At 41.9% G+C, this 26,592-nt stretch overlaps 3 protein-coding genes across 8 annotated transcripts in view; 2 read left to right on the top strand and 1 right to left on the bottom strand.

The window, feature by feature from the left end:
- The first annotated feature begins 411 nt into the window (after positions 1-411).
- LOC136434616 (uncharacterized) lies at positions 412-15,717 on the top strand. 2 transcript variants are annotated; one of them, XM_066427531.1, is made up of 7 exons: positions 412-470; positions 5,030-5,629; positions 5,947-6,146; positions 9,210-10,818; positions 11,256-13,430; positions 13,718-13,822; positions 13,964-15,717. In XM_066427531.1, exons 2-5 carry the CDS (start codon positions 5,371-5,373, stop codon positions 11,831-11,833), a joined length of 2,646 nt encoding a protein of 881 aa, XP_066283628.1. In that variant the 5' UTR covers positions 412-470; positions 5,030-5,370; the 3' UTR covers positions 11,834-13,430; positions 13,718-13,822; positions 13,964-15,717. The 2 variants fall into 2 exon arrangements, with proteins under 2 accessions (XP_066283628.1, XP_066283619.1); XM_066427522.1 differs by having other exon boundaries at positions 412-482.
- Positions 15,718-16,026: 309 nt separating this feature from the next.
- Positions 16,027-26,592, bottom strand: part of LOC136434589 (tumor necrosis factor alpha-induced protein 3-like) — a 30,786-nt gene continuing 20,220 nt past the window's right edge. For 4 of the 5 annotated variants that reach the window (XM_066427488.1, XM_066427503.1, XM_066427496.1 and 1 more), the window contains 6 exons: positions 24,440-24,702; positions 23,812-23,884; positions 23,234-23,418; positions 20,240-22,949; positions 19,643-19,848; positions 16,027-19,202 (listed from right to left, as the gene is read on the bottom strand). In XM_066427488.1, coding sequence (XP_066283585.1) covers positions 18,822-19,202; positions 19,643-19,848; positions 20,240-22,949; positions 23,234-23,418; positions 23,812-23,884; positions 24,440-24,694 — 3,810 coding nt within the window. In that variant the 5' untranslated portion in view covers positions 24,695-24,702 and the 3' untranslated portion in view covers positions 16,027-18,821. Of the gene's footprint in view, positions 19,203-19,642; positions 19,849-20,239; positions 22,950-23,233; positions 23,419-23,811; positions 23,885-24,439; positions 24,703-25,619; positions 25,866-26,592 lie in introns of those variants that run through there. The other variant, XM_066427479.1, reaches the window with a different exon arrangement.
- LOC136434637 (fatty-acid amide hydrolase 2-like) overlaps positions 26,008-26,592 on the top strand; it is a 37,807-nt gene continuing 37,222 nt past the window's right edge. Inside the window, exon 1 of the mRNA XM_066427567.1 lies at positions 26,008-26,420. Coding sequence (XP_066283664.1) covers positions 26,316-26,420 — 105 coding nt within the window. The 5' untranslated portion in view covers positions 26,008-26,315. The remainder of the gene's footprint in view (positions 26,421-26,592) is intronic.

Raw genomic sequence — 26,592 nt, 5'->3', positions numbered from 1 at the left:
AGAACAGCGTTTTGGCGCGAAAGCGTTTTTGCATATTTTGGTGGCAGATAGCATCTTTAACCAATAGCTATCGGCAGCGTCGAAACGTCATGTCTGCTGTGCTGCCGCTACATATGCATGCAGTATAAAAACGCTGAACACCAACGGTCGCGCTAGCTTGCTGGTAGGTCCGGGGCCTGTTGCTTATAATTTACGTAGTGATTCAATGTGGACTTAAGCTTTCACACGTGTGTGCAAGTTTCATAATATGAAGTATCAAAACAGTAGAGAAGAGTAGTTGGTGTCGTCTGTGTGGACAAATCGTACACCTCTGGACTGGATTATCCATAATGACTGTCACGTCGCGGTTTTAGGAATTCATGTCAGGCCCGTTAGGACCTACCGTAGTGCCCGCTCGGCGGTTCTTGTCAAGGCCAAGTTGCCGAGGTTCCCCGACGACCGTGGGACGGACATGCTCGCTACCGCTGTCGGTTAGTGAACGGGTGAGTCTTTTTCTCTTGCGTATTAACTGTATTAACGTTAACGTTGTTTCAGTGTAGCCGCATGGCGTGTTTTATCCAGGGGCCGCGACCGACAGATAAGGGGCGGACGGGCGCCGGAGTGCCGATTACCGGGGGCGTGCTGAAAGTTGGGCGGGTATAGTCGCAGTCTCCGCCGGCCAAACCAGAAACTTGTGCCCATGTAGTGGCGCCCCGGATAAGGAGCTTTTTGCTCACTCTCCATGCAAGCAAAGGTTCGGCTCTGGCTGTGTGTGTGCCCCCAAACCATCATACCTTGGCTTGGCGACATGAAGAAAACGGGACAACATAGAAAGCCCGACAAAAACGCATGGAGAGTACTTTTTTGCTTGTATCACTCGGGAAATATGTGAAACGTGTTTCATGAATAAGAAAGTTAGAATTATGGCGGTCTTTATTGATGTAAAATAAAAGTTGCCTATAAGCTAGTTCGGAGTTGCTACTACGCATGTGCAGTGTCAAAGGTGAAGGCCCCGGCGACGTAAACAAGACCCGTCTGGACGTTGTTATGCAAATCAAGACAATGTCGAGACGAGCACTGTTTTCAAGCCGGCGGGCCTTCACCTTTGACACAGCACATTGTCTTGATTTGCATAACAACGTCCAGGCGGGTCTTGTTTACGTCGCCGGGGCCTTCACCTTGACACTGCACATGCGTAGTAGCAACTCCGAACTAGCTTATTCTGATTGTCATGTGCCCAAAGTGTCACAATTAGGGTAAGGTAGAGAGTCAAGCAGAGTAGATCATCATATACTGTCGTCCAATGTTCAACTGACGTCTAACATTCATTCCTGCACAATTCATCCGTATTAAACCCAAGGAGAGTACTGTCAGATTGAGATGTAGAAGTGATGTGATTTCCAATCTGACATCCCTCACTCTAACTCGCCCTAACCAACTCGAACTCTAACCCAAACCCTAACTCTTAGATTAAACCCTAGAGCTCTAACGTGACATCTACCATTCGTCCTCCCGCCATCAGATATTTCAGTCTGACATTCTGTCAGATGTCAGGTTAGGGTTAGGGTCTAAGTGTTAGGGATAGAGTCAAGGTTAGGGTTAAGGTTAGGGTTAGAGTTAGGGATAGAGTCAAGGTTAGGGTTAGAGTTAAGGTTAGGGTTAGACGTTAGGGCTAGAGTTAAGGTTAGGGTTAAAGTTAGAGTTAAAGTTTGGGTTAGAGTTAGGGCTAGAGTTAGGGCTAGAGTCAAGGTTAGGGTTAGGGCCGCTTTACACACGGTCCAGTTCTGATAATCGGAACTGGTTCCGAACCGGATCGGTTGTCTTTAGACCTACGGGCGGAAGGGCACTGCGCCACCCGCGGTGCGAGATATTACAGTCGCTCCTCTCATATTTCTTATGTTTGCTACAAGCGTTTTCTGGCATATGAAATAGTACGGGCCCAACAAAAAAAGGACGATGAGACGCATGTACAGGGATAGGCAAGACCAGGCTTGAACCCGCCGGCTTTCGTCCTAGCCTCGCTGGCTGTACTGCAAGTCGGGCACGTTGATCGGGTCATAGGAGAACACCAAAGAAGAAGCAGCCACGGGTGGCAAGCCATTGCACTTGAAACATTCGAAAACTTTCAATGACAATTGCACAAACGTTTCAGAATTAGGAAAATATGCTTCTATTGCTAGCGCAGGCTTATTAGCATATCATTATCATGACCCCGAAAGCGGTCTCGGAGCCAGTTTCCTCTTTACACACAGATCGGAACCGCATCGACCCCCCGCTGATGTGGACTAGACCAGGGTTGGGATGTGGTCTGGTGCGGTTCCTGGAGAAACCGGATTCTCCTCTTTAGACTGGGACCGGGAGGCGAACTAGTCCGGGTAAAGTGGACTAGTGCGGGTAAAGTAGACTGTGTGTAAAGCGGCCCTAAGAGTTAAAGTTTGGGTTAGAGTTAGGGCTAGAGTTAAGGTTAGGGTTAGGGTTTAGAGTTAAAGTTTGGGTTAGAGTTAAGGTTAAGGTTAGGGTTAGAGTTAGACCCCATTCATCTTAAGCCTATCATAGAAAAGATTAAAACATTTGACTGGTTAATTTAGCCAGCTATCTTTGCCCAATATGAATGCAATTTAACCGGTTAAAGTAAGAGTTAAGGTTAGGGTTAGATGTAGGGTTGCGGTTAGAGTTAAAGTTTTGGTTAGAGTTAGGGCTAGAGTTATGGTTAGGGTAAGGGCTAGGGTTAGAGTTAAAGTTTGGGTTAGACTTATGGTTGTGTAGATTTAGGGTTAGATTTAGTGTAAGGGTTAGAGCTAAGGTCTCATTCATGAGTTTTTTCGCCCCATAGGATTACATGTTATAATACGTGTTTTACATGGGCGCGTTCGTAATGAAGATATAGAAAATGTGCCAATGTTTTTCATTCCATGTTGAGAACATTTACCCTAGATTATGTAAAAAAATTGACAACATTTTCACTACATACAATCTCTTTTTATAGCAATTACAAACTGCACTTGGCTACACCCCCACAAAGGCACTTTCCAGCTGTAAGCGCCGGACCGATTCACACACAATGCCCGGCCTGTGTACGTCCGACCTCGCGCGCGGCTGCCGAACTTTGCCTGCTAATTTCTTCAGATACAAACAAGCTTTCATCAGTTTGACGCTTGAGATAGGTTGGCCTAGCCAAAAGGGAATTTCCCACCAATATACACACACGTTCATGCAGCCGTTCATTTTTTGGGGCCATGCACTCGTTTAGCATACCCACTCGGAGTAATACAGAAGTGAGACCTTAAGGTCAGGGTTAGAGTTAGGGCTAGAGTTAAGGTAAGGGTTAGATTTAGGGTAATGGTACAGTTAAAGTTTGGGTTAGAGTTAGGGCTAGAGTTTAGGTTAGGGTTAGGATCAGGGTTAGATTTAGGGATAGAGTTAGGGTTAGTAAGGGCTAGAGTTAGGGTTAGAGTTAAAGTAATGGTTGTGTAGATTTAGGGTTAGATTTAGTGTTAGGGTTAGAGTTAAGGTCAGGGTTAGAGTTAGGGCTAGAGTTAAGGTTAGGGTTAGGATCAGGGTTAGATTTAGGGATAGAGTTAGGGATAGTAAGGGCTAGAGTTAGGGTTAGAGTTAAAGTAAGAGTTAAGGTTAGGGTTAGATGTAAGGTTATGGTTAGAGTTAAAGTTTGGGTTAGAGTTAGGACTAGAGTTAAGGTTAGGGTAAGGGCGAGGGTTAGAGTTAAAGTTTGGGTTAGGGCTAGAGTTAAGGTTAGGGTTAGATTTAGTGTAATGGTTAGAGTTAAAGTTTGGGTTAGAGTTATGGTTGTGTAGATTTAGGGTTAGATTTAGTGTTAGGGTTAGAGTTAAGGTCAGGGTTAGAGTTAAAGTAAGAGTTAAGGTTAGGGTTAGATGTAGGGTTATGGTTAGAGTTAAAATTTGGGTTAGTGTTAGGACTAGAGTTAAGGTTAGGGCAAGGGTTAGGGTTAGAGTTAAGGTTAGGGTTGGATTTAGGGTTAGGGTTAGGGTTGTGTAGATTTAGGGTTAGAGTTATGGCTAGAGTTAAGGTTAGGGTTCGAGATAGGGCTAGAGTTAGGGTTAGGGTTAGGGTAGGGTTAGATTTAGGGTTAGGGTAAGAGTTAAAGTTTGGGTTTGAGTTAGGGCTAGAGTTATGGTTAGGGTTAGAGTTAAGGTTAGGGTAAGAGTTAAAGTTTGGGTTAGGGTTAGATTTAATGTTAGGGTTAGATTTAGTGTTAGGGCTAGAAGTAAAGTTTGGGGGGTTAGAGTAGGTCTGTAGATTTAGGGTTAGGGATCGAGTTAATGTTAGGGTTAGAGTTAAAGTTATGTTTAGAGTGAGGGATGTCAGATTGGAAATCATTTGACAGTTCTACATCTCAATCTGATAGTACTCTCTTATATAGTTAGTTGGACATCGGATGACAGCATGTGATGATCTACTCCTTGGCTCTCCTCGGGGGGGGGGGGGGGGGGGTTAGGGTTAGAATCGTTTTTTCAACGTGTAGCCGACAATTGATTCTCACTATCTAGGTGCAAATTTTACATAGACTCATTTGCATATTCTTGATTCCACAAGTGCAACATGTACTGTTAGGGTAGGGTTAGGGTAGAGTTTAAGGTAAAGCTTCAGGTTAGGGATAGGTTAGGGTTTGGGGTAAGGTTAGAGTAGTGTAGGGTTAGAGTATGGTTGGGATAGGGTTGGTATTGGTATTTGATGTCATTTCACATCAGATTATTAGAAATGTGAACTCAAACCTCAACACTTGAAACCCTTTCGTCACTTTTGTACCATGCACTATCACGTGCCCGTCACAGAAGAATTGGTGTGTGCACCATTATTTGGTAGAAAGGGTGATCAACTGATATATTTTTTTGCAAATGAGGTCCTTATTTGCATGTGGGCTAAAAAAAAAAAAAGCTCCAACAGAGACCACTGTCGCCATGTCAATGTCTTTTTATTGTTATAGCATACCATGGTATACTGACACCACAATTGCCTTACATTATTTTTGTTTATTTAGTGACCTTAACTTAAGTTTTCTCCTTCTTTGCAGTTTGACCTAACACGTCGCCAGTCTTGCCTCTAACTAGAACAAAACATTTATTTAGACTCCAAAAAAATGTATTCAACATTGAATTGGATATTTAATATACAGGGGATAGTATTTTATAAAGTCTAAATTTCTTAAAAAAGCGTGACAGATTTCTGAGGGCAGTTTTAAAGACTTTTTGCAAAAGTGCACAACTAAAAGAATACAAAAAAAACTCTTCTCATTCTCGCTTTTTAACCAACTAAAGTCTTGTTTGTAGACGCCATTTTCCGGTTCAACCTTTTAGCATGACAGTATAAATTCAAGCAGTTACCATAATTGTTATTAGAGTCTGAAGAACCAAAATGGTAAATATGGGGTCTCTGTCCTCTGTAAATATGGAAAAGGCAGAGCGAATTCACCTGAGAGTCAGGCTAGAATTGGGAAGAGGCATTATGGAACTGAACAAATTTACTAGCCAATTGCTTCATGCTGAGCAAAGACAAGGCATCCATACAGCCATAGTAGGAACTCTGGAGGATATGGAAATGCTACAGCACCTAGTGCAGGCTGGAATCATCAACTATTGGGAGGGAACTTGGCTTACTGCAATACAAACAATTGGTAAGTCTAATCATTGATCTAGTGTCTTTTGAGGACTGTTATGGGGAAAACGGGGATGGGGCGGCAAAACAATCTGGAAAAAATCTATCGACCTGTATTTTAATACTTTTTGCCAGGGTTTGCTTGAAGATTATAATTTACCCATGTGAGTGATGAGGAAGGTTGTTACATGTTAGCATCATGGTAGGACCCAAGGCATGAGAAGACAACACTTCTGTTGTCATACTAGTAAAATAAAGTGTCTGAAGTGTATGATTTCGTTGTGAATATCTATTAAGCTCAGATCATCTTGCCTTAAATTTGTTGAATTTCTGTAGGAGATGGGAACTGCCTTCTCCATGCTGTCTCCCTGTACATGTGGGGAGTTCAAGACAAGAAGCTAAACCTGAGGAGGTACCTGGACCGTGCCATGCAGGATGATAGGGGTGCACTAAGGAAGCGATGGGCTCATCAGAGAAGAGCCAGAGATGCAACCGTGCCAGGGGTTCCCATTGGTGGAGTGAACTATGAGCCGGGGGTATGTTTCTAAATTCGGCGCAAGAAGTTCAGAAAATTAATTTCGGCTGATGATATCCTTACGAATAATTTATGAAATGTATTGCATTACTGGTATATACATGTATCATTAGAACGCTTGATATTTTAAAAGGCCCAGTATAATTCTGGACAAACAATTTAATCCCGGAAAACCTTAATCATTTCAAAATAGAATAATCAAATGAATTGATATGAAGTATGATATATTAAAGGATAATGAATATGTAGGTTGCAGTTAGATGTCTCCAGGAATAAAGCCAATTCTGCCAGATTACCGTCTCTGAGCCAGAAGTCTGCCAGAATTCTAGGAACCTGAGCTCGAATTCCGGGTTTTGAAGAAATAGAATTCTCCAGAATTCTTTAGAATTGGCTTTGTTCCTGGAGCCGTCTAATTGCAACCTACATATTCATTATCCTTCAATATATCAAACTTACACATAAAATAATTTAAGTTTCCTGGAATTAAAGTGTTTGTCCGGAATTATGCTGGGGCCTGTTTTTAGTTCCTGTTGCCATGATATACCATGGTACATTCGTGGGTTGAGCTTCAGGTTCTACTTCTGTCAGCAGGTCGCGAAGAAAAAAAGGAGAAATTTCTTCCGAAACTCAGTCGAACCGCAGGTCACTCTAGAACGCGTTATTCTCTAAGATAGCGTATTTGCCGCGTCTGGATTTGACCCCGTTGCATGGGTGTAAACAAGAGCCTGTCGTGCAGCAAAAATACCTCAGACCTATATAATGTATATACTTTTTCAAATCTACGGGATTTGTCCAGTACAGCAATTCAGATTATTTGCGCATTACAAAATATCAGCGAGCGCTGTGGCGTTCTAAACATGAGCAATTTTTGGTCACTTTATTTGTGCTCGTCTTTTTTACAGCTCACCTAGATCCAATTAGCTATTTCCACAGCATGATAGTCATATCTTCAGCTTTAAATTGATACCAAAGTTCCTTGGTTAATTTTAGGAGCAACGGGTTTGCCCCCAAAAAAACGAACATCATGTCAGTTTTATGGCGTCCTTTTTCTGAATGAGAAATTGAACACAGTGTCCTTTCACTTTGATTTGCAAAACGTACACATTATGTACTAATATTGGCATACGTGCACAAGAATCCCACTTTTTCTGGCTTCTGAATAATGTCAATCTTTTTCAGAAAATGTATCTGCAACTGCAAGAATTAGACGTTAGTCTTTTCTAAACTTCTCCACACACCGACTGATAGTTGCAACACTACGCCTGAACTCGCCTGACCCCGCGGCTCAAAAAATCGAACGTACCGTCTTGGTTCCATCGGTCGAACGCTGGAGTTCGAAACTATTGACTTCAAATTTGACAATTTTTACTAAGTCACTATCTAGTACTAAAACCCTCTGTCTGTGCGTATTTGACTATTATCATGTAGCTTCTTCTATTGCATGTGGTAGCCGTGCTCATGCAGCTTCTAAAACCAAAACGTAAGTTTTATGACACCTTGCGAAATGTATCAAAATGTAACCAAAACGCAGGATAGTGTGTATCGGTAGATACGCCCAGGCTCGAATTTCACCACCATGATTTGCATGTGGTCGCAGTTTTTTTGGGGGCAAACCCGTTGCTCCTCAAATAAACCAAGGTATTTTGGTATCTATTTAAAGGTGAAGAGATGGACTATCGCACTATGTGATTAGCTAGTTGGATCTAGGTGAACTGTAAAGAAGATGAGCACAGATAAATTGACCAAAAATTGCTAATGTTTCGAAAGCCACCGCGGCCGCTGTCATTTTGCAATACACGAAATATCTACATAGCTGCACTGGGCAAGTCCTACAGATATGAAAAAGTATAAACATTATGTAGGTCTGAGGTCTTTTTCTTGCACCACAGGTAGTTGTTTACACCCATGCAACAGGGTCCAACCCAGGTCCGGCCGTGACCCGGCGAACGCCGTCTTAGAGAAGGCTGCGCAGAACGGATGCGCATAGAGCTCTGCGGTTCGACTGAACTGAGGTTTGCTTTTGGTCACCCAAAAAGTCCCAAAATTCCACTGCCAATATCAGACACTATGTTAGCATGGGAGTTTCAGTATGTCTGTAATTTGTGACTCATTCACATATTCAGTTCTGGTGTTCGACTTGTGAATGTAAGATCATAATAAATTTGGTATCATTGTGAAGGGTAATAAACGGGTTTTCCAATCATACATAATTCTATACAGATGATAAAGTAAAAAAGTGGTTGATCAAATCAAGATGTCCACACTATATAATGTCCTTGATCAAATTTAACTTTCAAATATTTTGTGCCAAGTTTACATGTAGTTGTGTGTCCCAAGTTGCTCTGTAGATTAGAGCAAGGAAAAAATCAGTTGGCTTGAATTTGTTTGATATAAGAAATAACGTTAGAATACAGCCTACTCATCCCAATGTTATATTCATGGTCCATGTTCTATTGGGGTATATGATTTTATCAGGCTGTGAAAATGGGATATTGATAGAACATTGTATATGGCAAGTAAATATACATCACACTACCTTGTCCAATATCATTCTAGAATTATGTGAATTTACTTGCCATACACAATGAATTAGGAAGAACTTAGTATACCCACTTGGAGACTGTACGGTATTTAGATATATCAATTACTGAAATATTTCTATAGTGTTTGTAAACTCAATACGAGTATGGAATCGCCGATTGGCATCCATTTTTCCGCCAGACTGATGTCTGAAGGCCGTCCTTGGAGGGCCAAAGGCCCAATTATTTTGCGCCGCTAGGCGCAAGCTTTGTAAGGCGGTCCGAGGGCATCCCCAACCCCCTCCACCCCCGAAGATGTTGACATCTTGAACCCTCTTATATGCTATTTACTGTCTGAAAGGAAAAAACTTGTTGAGGAAAATTGAACAAAATTTTTTCAATGGCCCTCTCCCCCTCTCAAAAAGAATTTCAATGACCCTCGTCCCAGGCCAAAAAAAAGTTCAGTGGCCCTTCCCTCTTGTGCAGCTCCCCCTCACTAAATATTGTACAGTCCCTTAGAACTTACAGCCAATCCTGCCTTGCAGCAGTGGGATGGCGAATGGAACACCATGGTTCAGATGGCCTCCGCAGCTCAAAACGAAAGTGAACCCAACCAGACCAGGTACAGGCCGCTTGAAGAATTCCACATCTTTGTCCTCGCCAACATATTGCGTCGTCCTATCGTGGTCTCTGCTGACACCTCAGTCCGAGATGCTGAAGGAAACTCTTGGGCTCCGATCCCATTTGGGGGCATCTACCTTCCTCTCCTACATGCACCAGCAGAATGTGTCCGCTCCCCAGTTCTCCTGGCCTACAACAACCAACACTTCACTCCTCTGCTCACGACGCAGACACTGCCACAGAATGGTGTCTCTCCATCTGCACACCAGCCACCACAGACCATCCCCTTGATGAGGCAGAATGGGGAGAGGCTGCCAGTTCAGTACATTCTCCCTGAGGAGGAGGGTAGAGATGTGCTGGCTGAGTATCTCAACATCATTCCAGCTGAAGACAGTAGCAACAACACACTGCTTGCTGGACTTGATATCATTCCTCTCCCAGACCATCTAAACCTCTTCAAGGACTTTATTGAGCGTGATTGGCAAGGAACTCCCCAGCAAAGGAATGGCTGTCATGACCTGTCTTCATTTCAGAAGCCAGTCAGCATTGTACGGCCCCTGGCCAAAGCCACTTTAATATCCGAAAGCATGCCTGTACCATGTACAGAGGACATGGATGGACTACAAGCAAGTCACAGTCCGCTGGATGAGAGCTTCTTGAGGATGAAACTTCAGCAAGGGGAACAAACTGCAACAGTGGTGAGCCCAGGCCAGATGGGATTGGCACTACCTGACTGTGCACAGCCATTTCCATTACAAGAGAATGTTGCCCCTATTTCTAATACTAATGGGGACAACTTTGGAAGGTCACAGGAACAGGGTGCAGGTGGGGAAGGTCAACTTTCTAATGGTCCAGCCTCCCCACCAGTCATTCACAGTACCCCAAGAAGCAGAAACCAGAATCCAAACACCAGAAACCAGAATGTCTCAAACAATGAATCTGTGAGTGCAGATGTCGGGACCTACCATGACCAAACACGTCATCAAAAAGATGGGAGGAGGCGGATGAGTGCAGAAGCCAAACCAAGTTATGCAGCAGCAGTGAAAAGAAATCCTGGGCCCTCCTCTACCCCAAGTTACCAACCCACCTGTAAAACCGAAGATTGTAAAGTCTCTCCAAGTCGCCAGAATGGAGGATACTGTATGAAATGCCAAAGACAGAACTCAGCAGAGGAGAGAAAGAGGAAGAAAAGAATGAGAGAGAGAGAATTATCTCTACAGGGCAACAACAGGCCGGACACACCCGTAAAAATTGGTAGAGCTGTCAACAAGAAGAGGGGAGGGCAGCCAACAAAACCAAAGCCTCAGAGGCCTCAGAGCACACATGAAACACAGCGCTCTGCTACGCTAGCACCATATCAAAGTGACAGTCCTGAAACCACACCAATGAGAGTAGTCAGAGCCTCTTCCAATGCTATCCAGACTTGTACAGCTCCAGGTTGTGAGGGGGTAGTGGATGAAAGTGTACATGGAGCTCTCTGCCCTGAATGCTTCTCTCATCTGGAAAGAAGGAACAGTCAGACTGCCAATGGTGGTGAGTTTCCTCAGATGATTTACACATAAAAAATATCTTAACCACCACTCAACACATGCAATGCAACCAAACAACCTGATAACAGATCTAGAAGAATGCATTATATCTTATAACTGCAATGGACATCTTTTATTATTAGGAAAGTTTTTGCATCCAAATACCAGGTCCTCACATTTTATTGTTCTTATAGTCATAGACTATCATTCCTAAGCTGTTTATAGTCAAAGCCAAGCTGTTGATATTCAACAGTTATTCAAACTTAGCATGTTATACAATGTAGATGTCCATATGATGTATACATTAGGATTCAAGAGACAATCATTATGATACATTGTAGGTTTTTCAGTATCTAAACTGTTGCCCTGTAGTCTGCACATAACCTTTCTTAGTCTGGTGTAAACAGATCTAGAACAAACCTTGAAGTTCACATTTTGCAGGTGGAGCAGACAGCTGTAGGAGTCCCAACACCTCCATGACAGCTCCATCACCTGCTCAGCCAGCTGCAGACATGCACTTCGCACAGGAGCCAAAAGTGCGGACATGTTTGACCAAGGCCTGCAAGAGGAATGCCCTAAGAGAAAACGGCTACTACTGCAGTGTGCATGCTCCAAATGGAAGCCCCCAACAACGACAACAAGAGCCTCACTCTATCCCTAACAACACATCTCAGCAGTTCTGCTCATATAGCCAGCCACCCTCCATCTCTTCAATTGCACCAATATCACTCACTTTTAATGGGCCTGTTGAACACCTACATGTTCACCACCACTATCCATCCCAAAATGTCTCCCATAGCAATGAAACAGGTGGTCTTGAAGTACCACAGAATGTCCTCAGGGCTGGAGGATCAGTGTCTGTGCCAAGACAATCCCATTCTTCTTCACCAAATAGGCACAATGAAGTAGAACCTCCTGTGTCAGATAATGGACCTGTCTGCCCAAAATGTGGGAGACCTGGTAATGCATGGTTCAATGGGCTGTGCCAGAAATGTCAGCAGCAACTGCAAGGACAGTAGCAAGGTGCTAAGAGTAGAATGATTTTAAACTCTTAAACTTAGTAGTGGCAACTGAGCAGAACATCATACCAGAAAGTATAACAACGAACTTTGGTTTATGAAGTATATAGTCAATGGTGAAGTATTCTTTAAGGTTGCAACAAGCTATTATATGCAATGAATGTAATTTTTGTAGATATATTATCTACAACGATGGACGAAAATCATCATCATAATCTATATTTATAATGAGAGACATCTTTGAAAAAAAATTAGAAAAGAATTAAATATGCGATAAAAGCAACATGTCAGAGAACATCAGAACAAAAGCAAAAATGTTGTTACTGTTAACCTGAACCTGTTTCATCACTGTCATTTCTGTTAAACCTGTGGAAGATGACCAAACTACTGTAAATGCAGAAATGTGCACTGGGATTTGATTTCGTAATAGGGAGAAAATGGAGTGTTTGCGGTGGTTTTGAGTTCGCTTTTGAAACAATAGTACCGCTACAGTCACACAATGGTACGGCTTTTTGCACTGGTTTTAAGTTTGCTTTTAAGAGTTCACCGCAAAAACCGCGAACACAAAACCACTGTGACAGCAAACATTTCTGCATTTACAGTATTGCAACTGCAGAGCTCACAAGAAGCTCCCAAGTACCTTGCAATGCAAGAGACAATTGGCAGTTTATGCTAACTACTTGATGGCTCAGGCAGGGACCATACCTTAGGACGATTTCCTCAGCCATAAACATTCCATACAACCAAGGAGGTTAACCTCCTTGATACAACTATGCATTCCTACACAGTAGAACTTGGAACAAGGTTTTGGGAACAAGACATGAAAAGCTGAACCATGAATCAACAGCCTCTGTTTGTAGAAGGATTGAGAGACTGACAACTTCATGGGGATGATGGTCTTTAAGAGTGGGCATCATAAGCAGTTTTTACACCAGTTGAGCCCATCTTGCAACATGTATATGGCCCCAAAACACAGACATGGAGGACCTGAGTAATATAGGACCTGGGAGCAGCTCTGGCTGATCGAATGGTGTGGAGCTCAGTGATGAATGGACTGACCCAGTCCCCCAGGATCAACAGATGATGATGATAAGGTATTGTACGATATAGTCTGGTACATTGTACTGGGGAAATTCTCCTAGCTCTTTTTAACACATATAATGAACATGGCAGAACTTGTCCTAAGGACTGCAACCCTTTCCATCAGCGTGCATGTTGGGTGAGAACAACAGCCGGGATTCGAACTCCTGAACTCTTGAGTTCTAGAGGCAGGATCACTGACCATTGGACTACACATTCAACAGTTCCACCTATGGATTCAAGAAAATGTCATCAGCCTCCACTACAACACAAGTGCAGCAGGGAAGGGGGCTGCTTGATACATGACACTACTTTCAAGAATCGTATCCTTTCAACCATCAATGTTGGCTTGAATGACGTGTGAATTGTTTGTTCTAAGTTGTTACCAAAAATGTAGTCTGCATCATTGTTATCTATACATGATTTTTGACATTCCTAGTCCAAAAGAATTCCTTAACAGTTCATACCTGTTTGATACCCAACCTTCTACCAGAGTGTACACCGGTGTATAGCCATGGTACATGGGATTTATTTATGTTTATGTTCATGTCAGCTGTGATAACAGTTTGAAAACCATAATTGTCATTCATGTTAATTTACTTTTGATTGAATTTCTTAATTACCTTAGTTACACTATGATCATTAATGTTAGATAAGAAAACAAAATCAAGCACATGCACTCTAATACAGGAACTAAGTATGCTACATTTACGTTCAATTTGATAGTTGTGCTACTATCATTAACAACATTGTCAGCCTTTGTGAACTTTTTGATTGTGAACATACTTTTTACACTACATACAGAATTCCACTTCAATCAAAGGCAACCCAGCTGTCTCCAAGTCCAACTCGACTCCGAGTCCAGTTGGAAAACGTGTGTGTAAACCCAGCCGATGAGATGATGTATGGGTAAGCACCACACTCACTCACTATCTGGTTTAACGCCTTCAAACTTTGGAATTAGAAAATCAGCTGCAAATTGAATTTTTTTGTTTCAGCTGAATTCAGAAAGCAAAACTAAAATTCAGTGTGATTTGTTACAATCCTTAGGAGGGACCATGAAAGAAAGGCGGCCTTGAGAAGAGAACGTATCTGACTGAACCAGTACCAACAGCAAGACATCGACTCAGAGACACTGTGACACTCAGACTTACTGTGACTTTCAACAGTCCATTTTTTTTGGTACCGTTACGGGATATTAGAAGACTCAGACATAATCAAGAAATATGTAAACATAAGATTGGAGACTGTTACAACATTCCTTTAACAAATCTCTATTAACTAATTGCAATTTCTGGAAGAAATCCAGTGTAGCATCAGCTGGCTGATACTGTTAAAAGGAGACATATTCAGAGATATTTATGATATATAGAGTTATAGGAGGTCTATATATTTGGCAGAAATTAAGTGCAAAAATTCCGTACAATGTTTTGATATGCAGTTTGTAAATTAAATATCTTCAAGAAAATTGTATTGCCCCCAAACCCATCCATACAGGCCTTTCACACTGGTTTAATTCCAAATAGTAATGTTTGCAATGAAGTTTTGTGAAACACAAATTTAGAACAAATGAAAACAATTAGTTTTCATCACAATATTTCTAAAAGCGGATTCGAATAATTGGTTTTACAGAAAGAATATATTTACCTATTTCTTCATACTAGTCCATCCTGTTCCAAACTCATTTCAGAACTTGACAATTACAATGTGCAATGCAAAAACTCAGGGAGGTTATAAGAAACAGACAAACACTTAATGTATAGGAATTCTTTACATACATGTATGTCTAAGATTTCTAAACTTGTCCACCAAGTATGGAAGAAAAATTCAAGAAGTTTGAAGCTGAGCTGAGCACTATTACATAATAATTATAAGTAAATTAACTGCCTGCACATTTCTTCACAATATGATGAAGTTACAATGTAGCTTGTAGGATTACAGCATGGTCATGATGGGTAGCAAGGGACAGATTTGTACTGCCATTATATTTGACTTCTTCCATTTGATATGAATTACAGAATAAAGCCATAAAGGGATCTTCTTAAGATAGCCTTCAAGGTAGAAAACACTTGAAGTTAGATATGCAGGGCTTACATATGGGTGTGACAACTGCTTCAATGCTGTAATATAATGACTACTAACTGTGCCTGTGAAGCTGAATCAGATAAGTTACACCAAAAGTGTGTCTTGAATGATGTACAGATACGGTATTGATTATATGCCTTTGAGAATTATATTGTAACTTTTCAATTTGAAGGAGATATTAAGAAATATGAATACTGTATGTTGTGCCATATGGTGGAATGCTTCACATGCCATTTGAGGTCTTGGAAATGAGGTACAGACTAGATGTTGCAGTGGTCAGCAGAGTTTGGTTACAGAAATACATTCCTGTAGATCTACAGTGGGATATAGAGGTACATAACATTACAAAGTCAGTAGGGATTACAAATTGCCATAATGATTCTCTTCCTAACTTGAAAGAGAACAATGTTACTTGCCTAATGCATATACATTTGTACGTACCACAGGCGTAGGTGAGCCTGGTACTGTCAGATATTCTACAAGTAGCCATATTTCTGTGTTAGGATTGATATGTCCCCTAACATAACAGTGAGGAGAAAGAGAGTTGTGCCTTGATGGAGCGCTACCAGGCCGTTGTATATGCTGATCATGCAACTATTTGGCTAATAGTGAGTTGCAGTACTGTAATGACCACTAGGAGGAGCTGATGTATTCTCACTAACTATAGTCTACCAAGCTATGATGACTAGTGGACTACAAATAAAGTTTTTGAGAAGAAATGTAACATTTCATGTGATTTCTGTGTAGGCTTTAGTGCAGATACTGAACTAATCTAAGGAAGGAGTATAGGAAGGGAGTTTTGGAGAGAAATGTGGAAAATATGCTGACAAACTACTGCTAAGCTGGCAAGAACTGCTGATCTCAAAAAAAATAATGCATCACTATTTTAACCATCCCCCATCCCAAAGTTTTGGGTATAAACTTACAAGAACGTGGTATGTCTGCCTATGCATAACATAATAGATGTAATGTTAACTACTAGTACATAAAAATATGATTTACTAGGTATGAAACAGATCATTACCACATAAGCTTTATCTGTTTTTTAATCACCATGCAGGTTATTATTTGTTGGCTCCATACATGAAAATTATTACAGGAAAATGTGTTTTACTGTTAGATTATATTCAAGAGTACAAATTCCAGCTGATGACCAAGATATTAGCATATCAACAGAAAACAATAACACGTAAACAATAAGCTGAACAATGGCAATATTTACAGCACCTATTTCTACTACAAAAAAGTAACTCTTAGAAGGGCTTAATTCTCAGCCATTTATGAAATACATGTAAGTTACTTAAAATGAATGCTACTGTTTAATATCAAAGATGTCATTGTGGATGAAATGTAAAATACCCCTGAGACTTGACAGTACACAGCAAAACTGCAAATCCCAAATTAAACACTTTTTACAATTTGAGCAATGTCATACCATTTGATATGATACGGTATGCATGCTTTATGTAACTCTATTTAGATACATGTATTCTTGCAGACTAGCGAATAAATGCTAGTCTTCCAGTTTGGTCATTTTGAACATGGTATTACGTTGAAAGGTATTTTTCTTACTCTTTGTTGGCATTAACACAATATTTCTGTTTAACATAATGTGCTAGACTAAGTATAGAAATAAAATTATACTTTCTGTGTCAAACCCTACTGTTTGGATTATTTCAGTGACAAAAATTCTATAACGCAATTGTATTAATAGCTGTGAACTCAATTCTGTTCTTCATCCTGTTTTGTAGCATTTTATGAGGTGCTAAACTATAATCTCAAATTCAGACAAACGTTAGTGTCTCTAACATCTTACAAATGCCAAAATATGCGGGTGTGTGACATTTGATACTCTCATTGACACGTACCACTGATTACAACAAATCATTATGGTATTCTTTAGGGTTTTAATGAAATATTAAAATGTTTGTGAGCCTACTTTACTCATGGCATTACATAACATTACTGTAACAATGCAATGATTTCATGAAGGTATGATCCCATGATAAACAAAGGGCTGCAAGCCTACAACCTCTGTTGATGGTCAACCTACTAAATAATGCTTTTTTTTATGCTGCACACAATATAATTATTGTTTGAAATGGTAACAACACACAACTTACATGATCATAGTATACATGGTACATCTTTGTACCTTCAATGTGCTTTTTCAGGCTGAAATCTCTTCCTTGTCACAGTTCTTTCTTTCATCTGATGTTCAATCTCACTATTCATGCAGCCTTGATTTAAATAATGTTTGCAACTTATATATATACTTGCTAATGATATATAATATACTAGCTTATATGCTTCACGTAATTATACAGTTTTTGTATACATATAACCGTATAATTACGTCAAGAATATCAGCTTGGGTAAACACAGCCCACATGATTAACTCTAATAACAACCACCCCCTTGCCACAAAGAATGCTTTGTCTTACTCCACCTGCACTGCACAACACTATAACCTTGAAATAAATGTCTTCAGGTTTCCTACCCACACAAATTAATGGAAAACAGTCTCCATCTTACAATCAATTCTAAATAATTATCTTACAAACTGTGTGGCACTACCTTTGAAAATGTAAAAACATTGCAACTACATCTATGTGCAAGTTTCCATCATACATCAGTATATGCAAATTTAAATCAACCAATGCACTCTTATTCACAAAACTTGCAACATAAAATTATCTTCTCTCTGTAAGGCCACACCAACTTAATCTTATGGATTACATCCGCGCGCGCATTGATTTTCGCCTGTTGTCAAAAAAATTTAAAAAATCACCTCCTCCAAGGCTACACGGAACTCCGGAACTTGCTGACTTAGATTGCCGCAAAAGGCTAGCATTGTGCCGGCTTATCGGAAAACTGGGGCGTATTTGTGGATTGGTATGCCATCGATGTTGGCTAGGGAGATTTTGCGTTTGCAAAGTTGTACGAGAGGATCGCGGAGGCCATGCAGCGAGTATCGCCCAGACAATTTCAAACACGACCTGTCCAGAGTGGCTCTCACACGTTTCTTTTGCAATAATGAGAGACATGGCAGAGGAATTGAGGGATTGGCAGAGGTTTCACAGTGAGATTTGTGAGCGTAAACCATGGAATGCTTAATATGGAGTTCAATGCCATGTATGTTGAAACTGCCCTTATGGGTGTATATGAGGTATAATTCTTATTACAGTCATATATCATCCACAGTCCTTGGAGCCAAATACCTTCTAATAGTATACTTCTTTGGTCATTCTTGTCAATATATTAAAAATTAATCACTTGCACTGAGTCTGCTATGATGAACAAGACAACCCACATGTACCTCCTACAAATAAACTGTGTTCTGTGGTTCAATTCGCAATACCAGCTTTGTACTAGTAGCCCTGTGGTTTAGCAGCATTTTTTTTTTTTGGCTGGATTTTCTTTTTTTTCGCCCGCGCGCATTAGTTTTGGGGTCTCCACAGGATGTCATCCATAAAATCAAGTTGGTGTGGCCTAAACAACATTACAACTTGAATTATCTGTGCTATTCTATGCCAGTGCTCTTGTAATAAACAGCATCATGATCAATCCACACTTTGGATATTGTGCTACACATTTCTCCTTATTCCTGTCCATACCATCCTGCTCTTGGTCCTCTTTGTTAGCAATACTTGATGCTCTTTTCAGCATGTACCAGTATACATGATGGACTTAAAGCATCTCCTTGCTATAATAGGCTGATACATGCAACAATGTATGTGATGCTACTGTTTTCAAAAGTATCAGCATGGTCCAGGTGTGTACCTTGTTCAATCTGTAAAATGTGTTATTATACAAAAATGCCTCAGTTGGCATAATTTGCCTGGTAACACCCATGACAGAATCCAAAACACCTGGAGTTGCCAAAATTCTCACAACCCTCTGCCTTACACATCCTCAGGGCACTTGACTTTGTGGGCTCCTGTGCTACATATTTCTGATAGGCTTCTTGTGGTTCCAGTTTTCTCACAGCCTGCTGTGGTGTCATCAGACTCATGAACTTCTGGAAACATGGAGCACACAGGTTCTCCTGGTCAGGGTAGCCATCATTGGGACAGTTTGGTGTGGCACACTGTTGTCGGGGGTGGTAGGCTGGTGGTGCATACCCAGGCTGGGGCTCAGGGACGACTGGGTTGTAGGTAGGAGGAGGGTAGTAGGGACCAGTCTGGACTGTAGCATGGATTATCTGTAAAGATAAGGACATGGAATTAGAGATCAATGAATTAGAGAGCAGTAAATTAGAGATCAGTAAGTTAGAGAGCAGTAAAAGTTAAACTTTACTGATGTCTAATTCTGAATTACACAGTCACAATCTAGAAAAATCTTGGTCTTCCCTTCTTTCAACCTTGTCATTGCAATAAGGTGCAGAAAGACCATACATGTAATACATTAAGAGAGTTAGGGTGTGTATGTGTTTATGTGTTTCTGACCTACTCGCAAAGCAGTGTGGGAAAAGGGCTTTTAAAGGTTGGCCTTGTTTCCAGATATGGGTATGTTTTCCGCTAAGTTATGGTGTCCTTATTTTTCACATAATACATATAGCTAGCCGAAGAGATGTTTCACCTTAAAAATTTGTTGGAGATTCAAACTTTCTAATACTACCAGAAGCTAATCAAGCAACAATACCCTTGGTGCATATGCTGTAGGTGGCTCCACATTGGTGTGGAGGTTTTGCGCCCTGTGGGCCTCGATGTCCTTGGCACGATGGACCTCGGCAATGTGGCGCAGGTAACACTTGGAGCACATGTTGAGGTTCTCGAGTTCACCGTGCATGTCACACCCTGGAGCAATACACCGTTGTCGTGGCAACCTGGCAGCGTAGTGTGAAGCACCTGGACGTGAAAGAGACAAGGTTTTTTTTTTTTAGGTGAGTTAACTCAACTTTGGCTTGTTCTCCCATGGCTGCTATGGCAAAAAATACATCAAAAGTTAATGAATATTCTAAAGTAATCTCTTTACTCCATGCTCTCAAATGCTATGGTTTGTAAGATTCAAGCTGTCCAGGTTCAAACAGATTTGGCCATAGAAGTAAAGCAAGTGGGAGACAGGAAGTAAAGCTAACTTAAGTTAAAGTCAATATACACCATGAGCTTCAATGTCCTCAAAATGTTGACAACTTTTTATGACCAAACCTATGACAAGGCCTACATTATACTTCTATAGTTTAATGCAACAACTTTGACCAAATATTGTTAGTGATCGAATTAAATATCATCAACTGACCTGCAACTTCAGCCAGGACCCTCAGCGGTGTCTCTCCTGGGTGCTGATTGGCTGGTTGGGGTGGATGATTGACAGCAGGCTGGGGTGGATGATTGACAGGAGGCTGGGGCGGGTGATTGACAGGAGGCTGCTCTGCTTGCTGACTGGTGTGTTTACAGAAGCACTGGAAGCAGAAGCCCATCTGTTCCTTTGTGCCGAACATCACACATCCCTGGGCAGCGTTCACACATGGCAGCTGTGGCTCATCTGGCACAGGGACTTGTGTTGTCGTCCTGGCAACCGATACAGTTCCTCCTTCCTCTGTTGTCACTGTAACATTACCAGGTGTCACGACCACTGATGCTCCATGGCCTGCTGTGATGATGGTGTTGGATGACTGTTCCTCCGATGAGTGATGAGGACCATTGGGCAGAGGACTTGCTGAATCGCCAGGCTTCTTGCTATGGTACTCTCTAAGGGTGTGGAAACACTTGGAGCAGAGGCCGTTGTACATGGCATCACCAAAGGCATCACAGTGAGGTGCCGGACACTGCTTTCTGTCAACAAGCGAGGGAACAGGCTGTGGATCTCCTGCAGCTGCAGCAGCTGTGGTGCTGGTAGGAGCTGCAGCAGGTGGCTCTGCAGTGCTACTGGGAGCTGCAGGTGATTCTGCTGGTGGTTTTGGTGATGCTGGTATCTTCCCCTTCTTCAGACACCAGTAACATCTGCCACCAGTGTTCTCAAGCTTCATATTTTTGCAACCCTCAATCAAACACTCTGTAGAAACATTGTCCCCAGTCTGTGGGTCAATGGGGCCAAGAGGAAGGGTTGACGATGAAGACAGTTCGAACCCAAGAGGTCTTGTCTCACTTTGATTAGAAGTCTGGGGATTGGTGCTTCCCTCTGCACCTGTGGGTACCAATTCTTCTGGTCCAGAACTTGGCAGGTTGGCTGCTGCTGAAGTTTTGTCTGCAATTCTTCCTGTGCTTCCTTTGGTGTAACATTCATGGCAAAGACCATTGGCTGTCTCATGGCCAACCCTCATACAGTCTGTTGTCTTGCACTTCTTGAAGTACCTTGCTTTGGTCACATCATTGATCGCTGCAGTTGTGTAGATTTCTTCAGCTGGCCGTTGGGGTGCTGTGGCCACAGTTTTCTGGGTGGCTGCAATTTCAACAGCTGGCTTTGGTCGGGATTTCTTTCCTAACTCTATCAGGTAGCACTGAGAGCAGTACCCATCCTGGCCAGGAGCCCCAAACATCTCGCATCCTGCAGTCTTGCAGGTAGGGGATCCTCCAGGTGTTGATGTCTTGGCAGACGTAAATGTTGAGCTGATGTGAGTCAAAACAGCAGCCATAGTTGTGACAGCTGCAGCAACAGCACCTGCAACTCTACCTCGTTGGTCAATGAAGCATTTCTTACACATGTCGTTGGTTTTGGGGTAGCCTGTCCTGAGACATTCTGGGATGATGCACTTGACTGGATGAGTGAAGTCACTGATGTGGCCCAGACTCTGACTGTTGGTCCTGTTCTCGACACTGTGCAGGGGCTGTGGTGTGGTTGGAATGATACTCAGACTAGACGCACGCTCAGTTTGCTTGGATGGATGCACAGATGGTGGCTGGCTTGACTTTGCGAGGATGTTGATAAAGCAGACATCACAGAGGTTTTCATTGTCAGGGTTGCGGTCATTGTTGCAGTCTTCCGTGACACACTTGTTAGGATTTCCTGCAAGTGGCTGCACTTCTTTTGCAGTCTGAGTGGCTCTTCCTGCTGCCACCTCCCTCCTCCGCTGATCACCAGTTAATTTCTCATAACATTCGTGACAATATTCTCCAGTGGCAATGGAGCAGAAGTACTGGCAACCAGGGGTCTTGCACTCCCTCATCAGCATGGAGGAATTTGGAACAACAACAGCTGGCAATGCAGGAGCTTCAGCTGGTCCTGGTGGCTTTTTGGAGACTGTACTTTCTCTGAAACATTTTGTGCAAAGTCCATTTTGCTCAGGTGTTCCAAACATATCACAGCCAGGGGTGCTGCATGCTTTAGCTTCTCCTCTAGCTTCAGTTTGCTCCTTGTTGACTGCTGGTGGTTGTAACTCCTCTTGAGGCACTTTTTCTGGTTCTGCAGCTTCCAGCATTTCTTCTGGCTTCTTGTAAGTTTTCTCCACAGCCTGGAAGTAGTCTTTGATGAGATCTTGCTCCTCAGGAGGAGGGTTCAGGTTCAACTTTGCTGCAAGGACCATGGAGATGGACTCCTTCCTTGTATACGGCAGCTCCATCAGGTCCAGGTACTTCTGTAGAAGCTCTCTAGCCTGGTTCTCTTCTTGTTCGAGTAGAAACTGAACTGTTAGCATGGTGAGGTCATGTTTGACCAAAGGCACAGCATACTCGCCTGTAGCCAGGCCTATCGGTGCTGGGGCCTCCTCTTGGCTCAGTAAGGGTGTGAAGTGCTGCTGCAGGTACCCAAGAATGATGGGAGACCGCACACATTCTTCAGGCTTCCAACGTAGGGGAAGGTAGATACCGCTGAAGTGGATTGGTGCAAAGGTGTGACCCTCGAAGTTGTGAAGTACATCTTCAGCAAGGATAATGATTGGTCGACGAAGGAGATTGGCCAGAACAAAGATGTGGAACTCTTCAAGGGACTTGTAGGGGAGGTCATTGGCCTCAGGAGGGTTTGGTGTTGGGTCTGTCATTGAAACCACAATGTTCCACTCCTGCCTCCACTCCTGTAAAAGAAGTTTGCACCATACTGTTTAGAGCCTGTTACAGGCAGACAATATTACACTACATTTAGTATTCCATTTCATGCTTGGTTTGAATGAAAACAAAACTTCTAGTGTTTCTTTTTATGCATGGTTTGAATGAAAACAAAAAATTCTATACTTTTTTTCTATGTTCTTACTGCTAGCTGTAGTAAAGATATAGAATTCTGCTGGGCCTTTTTTACTATATATGTTTCAGATTGAAATAGAGTAAAAAGAAACAGTCCTTTTTCCATGCCACTACTTACCAATGAAGCATACTCCAGGTCCACATGCTGGTTGTGAGATTTACAGCTACGATTCCAGCGTCTCTTCATGTCTTCGGTCATGTCGGCCACCATGGTGCGGTTCAACAGTCTGCGGAGGGTCAGATCCCGGTCATGGACCCCCCACATGTACTGGGACACAGCATGCAGCAGGCAGTTTCCATCACCTGGAAATACATGAAATACACGCAGACATGATATTATATTATTCATCTTTGGCTCTTTGCACTGCAAATGTCATTTACATCAACTTGGTATAGGTTATCCCTTTGGTAGATTAGCCTTTTCATTTAAGTCTGTGAAACAAAGGAAAGACAATCAAGGCAGCTGACTAGTTGAGGACAAGATGCCATGGGTACAGAATCAGCTGCATGCTCTAGAGGAATCCTAAGGTTAAACATGCTGAAACACGGATAAAAAAGCTGTTAATGGTCTCTGAGTAAGCAATGAAACCATGCCACCTATTCTTTGGTTACAATGGCATGAAAACAAAACCAACAGGTTATGTATACATTACACATTCTATTTCTAAGGTAGGCATTGATAGAGGGAAAGCTTACCTGTTGTCTGAACAGGTGTCAATGGTCTCGAAACTCTGCACCAATTCAGCACTTTTGCTTCTTCCAAGGTTTTCTGCATAAAGGCACATAAGAAACATGTTAAACAAAGTTGCTGTTTACATTAGATGCATTATCAGACAAAATCTGACTGATCTGCCTGCTTGTTTGCCAAACTAGATGATGCAGTTTCACACTGTAATTTTTCATCCCATCAGCCAACATCAAGACATCCTCCATTATGGTATCAAATATACATGAATGAGTGAGAAGGGGACCAGGAAGGATATTGGGTTGTGTATGTCATGTACCGTATGTGTCAAAATTAGAACAGAAATTTGTACCAGGGACATTTTTCAAAAAACTTTGTTATCCATCCGAAAGTAACTTATAATAACTTAATTGTTTACGGCATCTCTTCCATTTTCACTGGCTAGTACCCCAAAATTCTCCCAGTCTATTTGCCACCATAATTTTTCACAGATACTACACTACAGTAACTAGGAAAATTTCAGAGTGACACTCATGACTACATCATTACAATCTGCAACCATACATTTAAACGCTGATGAACACAAAAACAAAATGTATGATTCTAAATCAGGGCTTATCCCACTACCTTACTACATACCTGCATGAAGCGGTCGAACAATTGCTTATTCAAGTCTTCTTGAAAGTTGTGAGGAAACAGGCTGATACAGGGTAACACCAAGCTGTGCCCAGTCATGGCGCCCAGGTAACACACCTCCGCTCCCGTCACATCTCTGCCACCCTGTATGCTGTCCAGGATCAAGTCCTGCAGCTGTCGAGTTTTGCCGACATCGACAAATGACGGGCTTCTCGGCATCTTCTTTACTTTTTCCATGTCTTCCCATGTAATACTCATGGATGATCCTGTAAAAATGTTAGATTGTTACATCTGATGGGGCAGAGGGAAGGCGACGACACCACATATATAGGAGGCGGGGGCTAAAAATAGACCAGAGACATAAGGGTTTCCCATGAAAATTGGGGAAATTTCCTTTATGTGACCATGTGCATGTGCTATGGTGTTCACCAGAAAAATTCCAAGTAAACATAAACAACTGGAAATCCCCATGACACCATTTCCTGAATGGTGACCCTGTGCAAGGATACACGCATCCAATTGGTGGAAAGGCAAAGGTAGTAAAACATCCGGTTCTGAGTAAACGTGCAAACTTACATGTGTGTGATCGTGATTACGTGCAACTCAAACATATGGTTGTTGCGCAATATTTGACTTTGCATTTTGTAACTGTGAACGTAGTTAATCAAGGACATTATTTGCATGAAGTTCGAATTATGAAGAACAATGTGTCGAACTGCTTTTACCAGACAGGACTTTTCGTTTCCACTACCCTTACTATCTTCACTACCTGACGAACCGTTTCTGTTTCTGAACAACATGTATACATTGTCCGAAAATCTGCTAGCAAGCAGTGATCCAAAAACCTCTTAATAGTGATTATACTTTCGAGCCTTTTGGGTTTCGGTACTGCACGCTACGAAAGTGAAAAATCAACGGTTTGCTGGGCTCCGTAACTCCATTTACACCAAAGCCCCATAACGAGGAAGGATTCAAGCATTCTTATGTTACTTGAACATAAGTTGGAAACGTGGTTTGAGTCCAAAAACGATAAGGAACAAAGTAAAAGAAAATGGCGGGCGTTTAAAAAGTACTGGTCATGTTGATAGTTTCGACGAAACGACGAGAAAAAACACCTGTTCGTGAGTTATGCCGGAGTAAAACGGGAAAGCGTCGCAGGCTACAATCAAATTAAAACACTTACGTCTGTACTGGATAAGACACTTAATGTTGAAGTGTAAAACTGCAGGAAAAAGCAGTCGCGTCCTACAACTACGCAGACGTTTTTCCCCAACTGACGTGTCGAGTATTTTTAGGGTGGGACGGGGAATCCCCTTTTTCACACTTGACATGTTCCAAATTAGAGAAGGGGGTGCTATAATGTTTACAATTTAGTATTTTCTTCCTTATTTACCAATAATTCTCATATTAGTTTATTACAGTAACTATTAGAATAGATATAAAGATTTTATTATGATAATTATTATACTATTTGAAGGATTATTCACATATCTTCCAAAGTGCTTTGATGGACTATTCCATGCTATCTAATAGAATAAGCCTCCTATTGGTCGCACAAATATCACGTATTTCGCACACTCATAGTCACTGGGCAGCTCTTATTTTCTCATTTTTTCCATTCCATGAGTCATCTTCTTAAGTAATCAAAATCTTAAAGTCTATAGTTTCTTAACATGATATTTTTTCATTGTAGCAACATCTTCCAGCATCACGAGTTTCAGATTCTCGAATGATAACTCGAATCGGAGAGCCTTAATAAGTAACTTATTACCGACGGCGGAAACAGATGCACTCTGACCGGCGGCGAGATCTGCACCAAGTGTTGGAGGTTGGGGTTGTGTTCCTGATTTCATTTGGCTGCAAAGGAAGGATTTAAGCTATGTTCAGCTCCAGGAGCCCCGGCCCCAAGTCTGTACCACCCGCAGAGAACCCTCTTCTACTAGAAACTGCTGTCAGTTTGGCCAAGAAAATCAGGAGTCGAGAGGTAAGTTAGCGGTGCCTAAACGCACAACCTTTCAGTTGACGTAATCTGCAAGGAAGCTAGATGGTGTATTAAAAGTAATCTTATCTAGCTGTCTAGTGTGCACGAAACAACCTGTAGCAGTTGATAACAGTTGTGATTTTTTTCCCAGTCCTGTTTTACAAAGTTACACATT

The sequence above is a fragment of the Branchiostoma lanceolatum genome, chromosome 1 (assembly GCF_035083965.1).
Source record: "Branchiostoma lanceolatum isolate klBraLanc5 chromosome 1, klBraLanc5.hap2, whole genome shotgun sequence".
NCBI lineage: Eukaryota > Metazoa > Chordata > Leptocardii > Amphioxiformes > Branchiostomatidae > Branchiostoma > Branchiostoma lanceolatum.
Note: the sequence above shows the minus strand (reverse complement) of the source record. Positions and strands in the feature narration are given on the sequence as shown.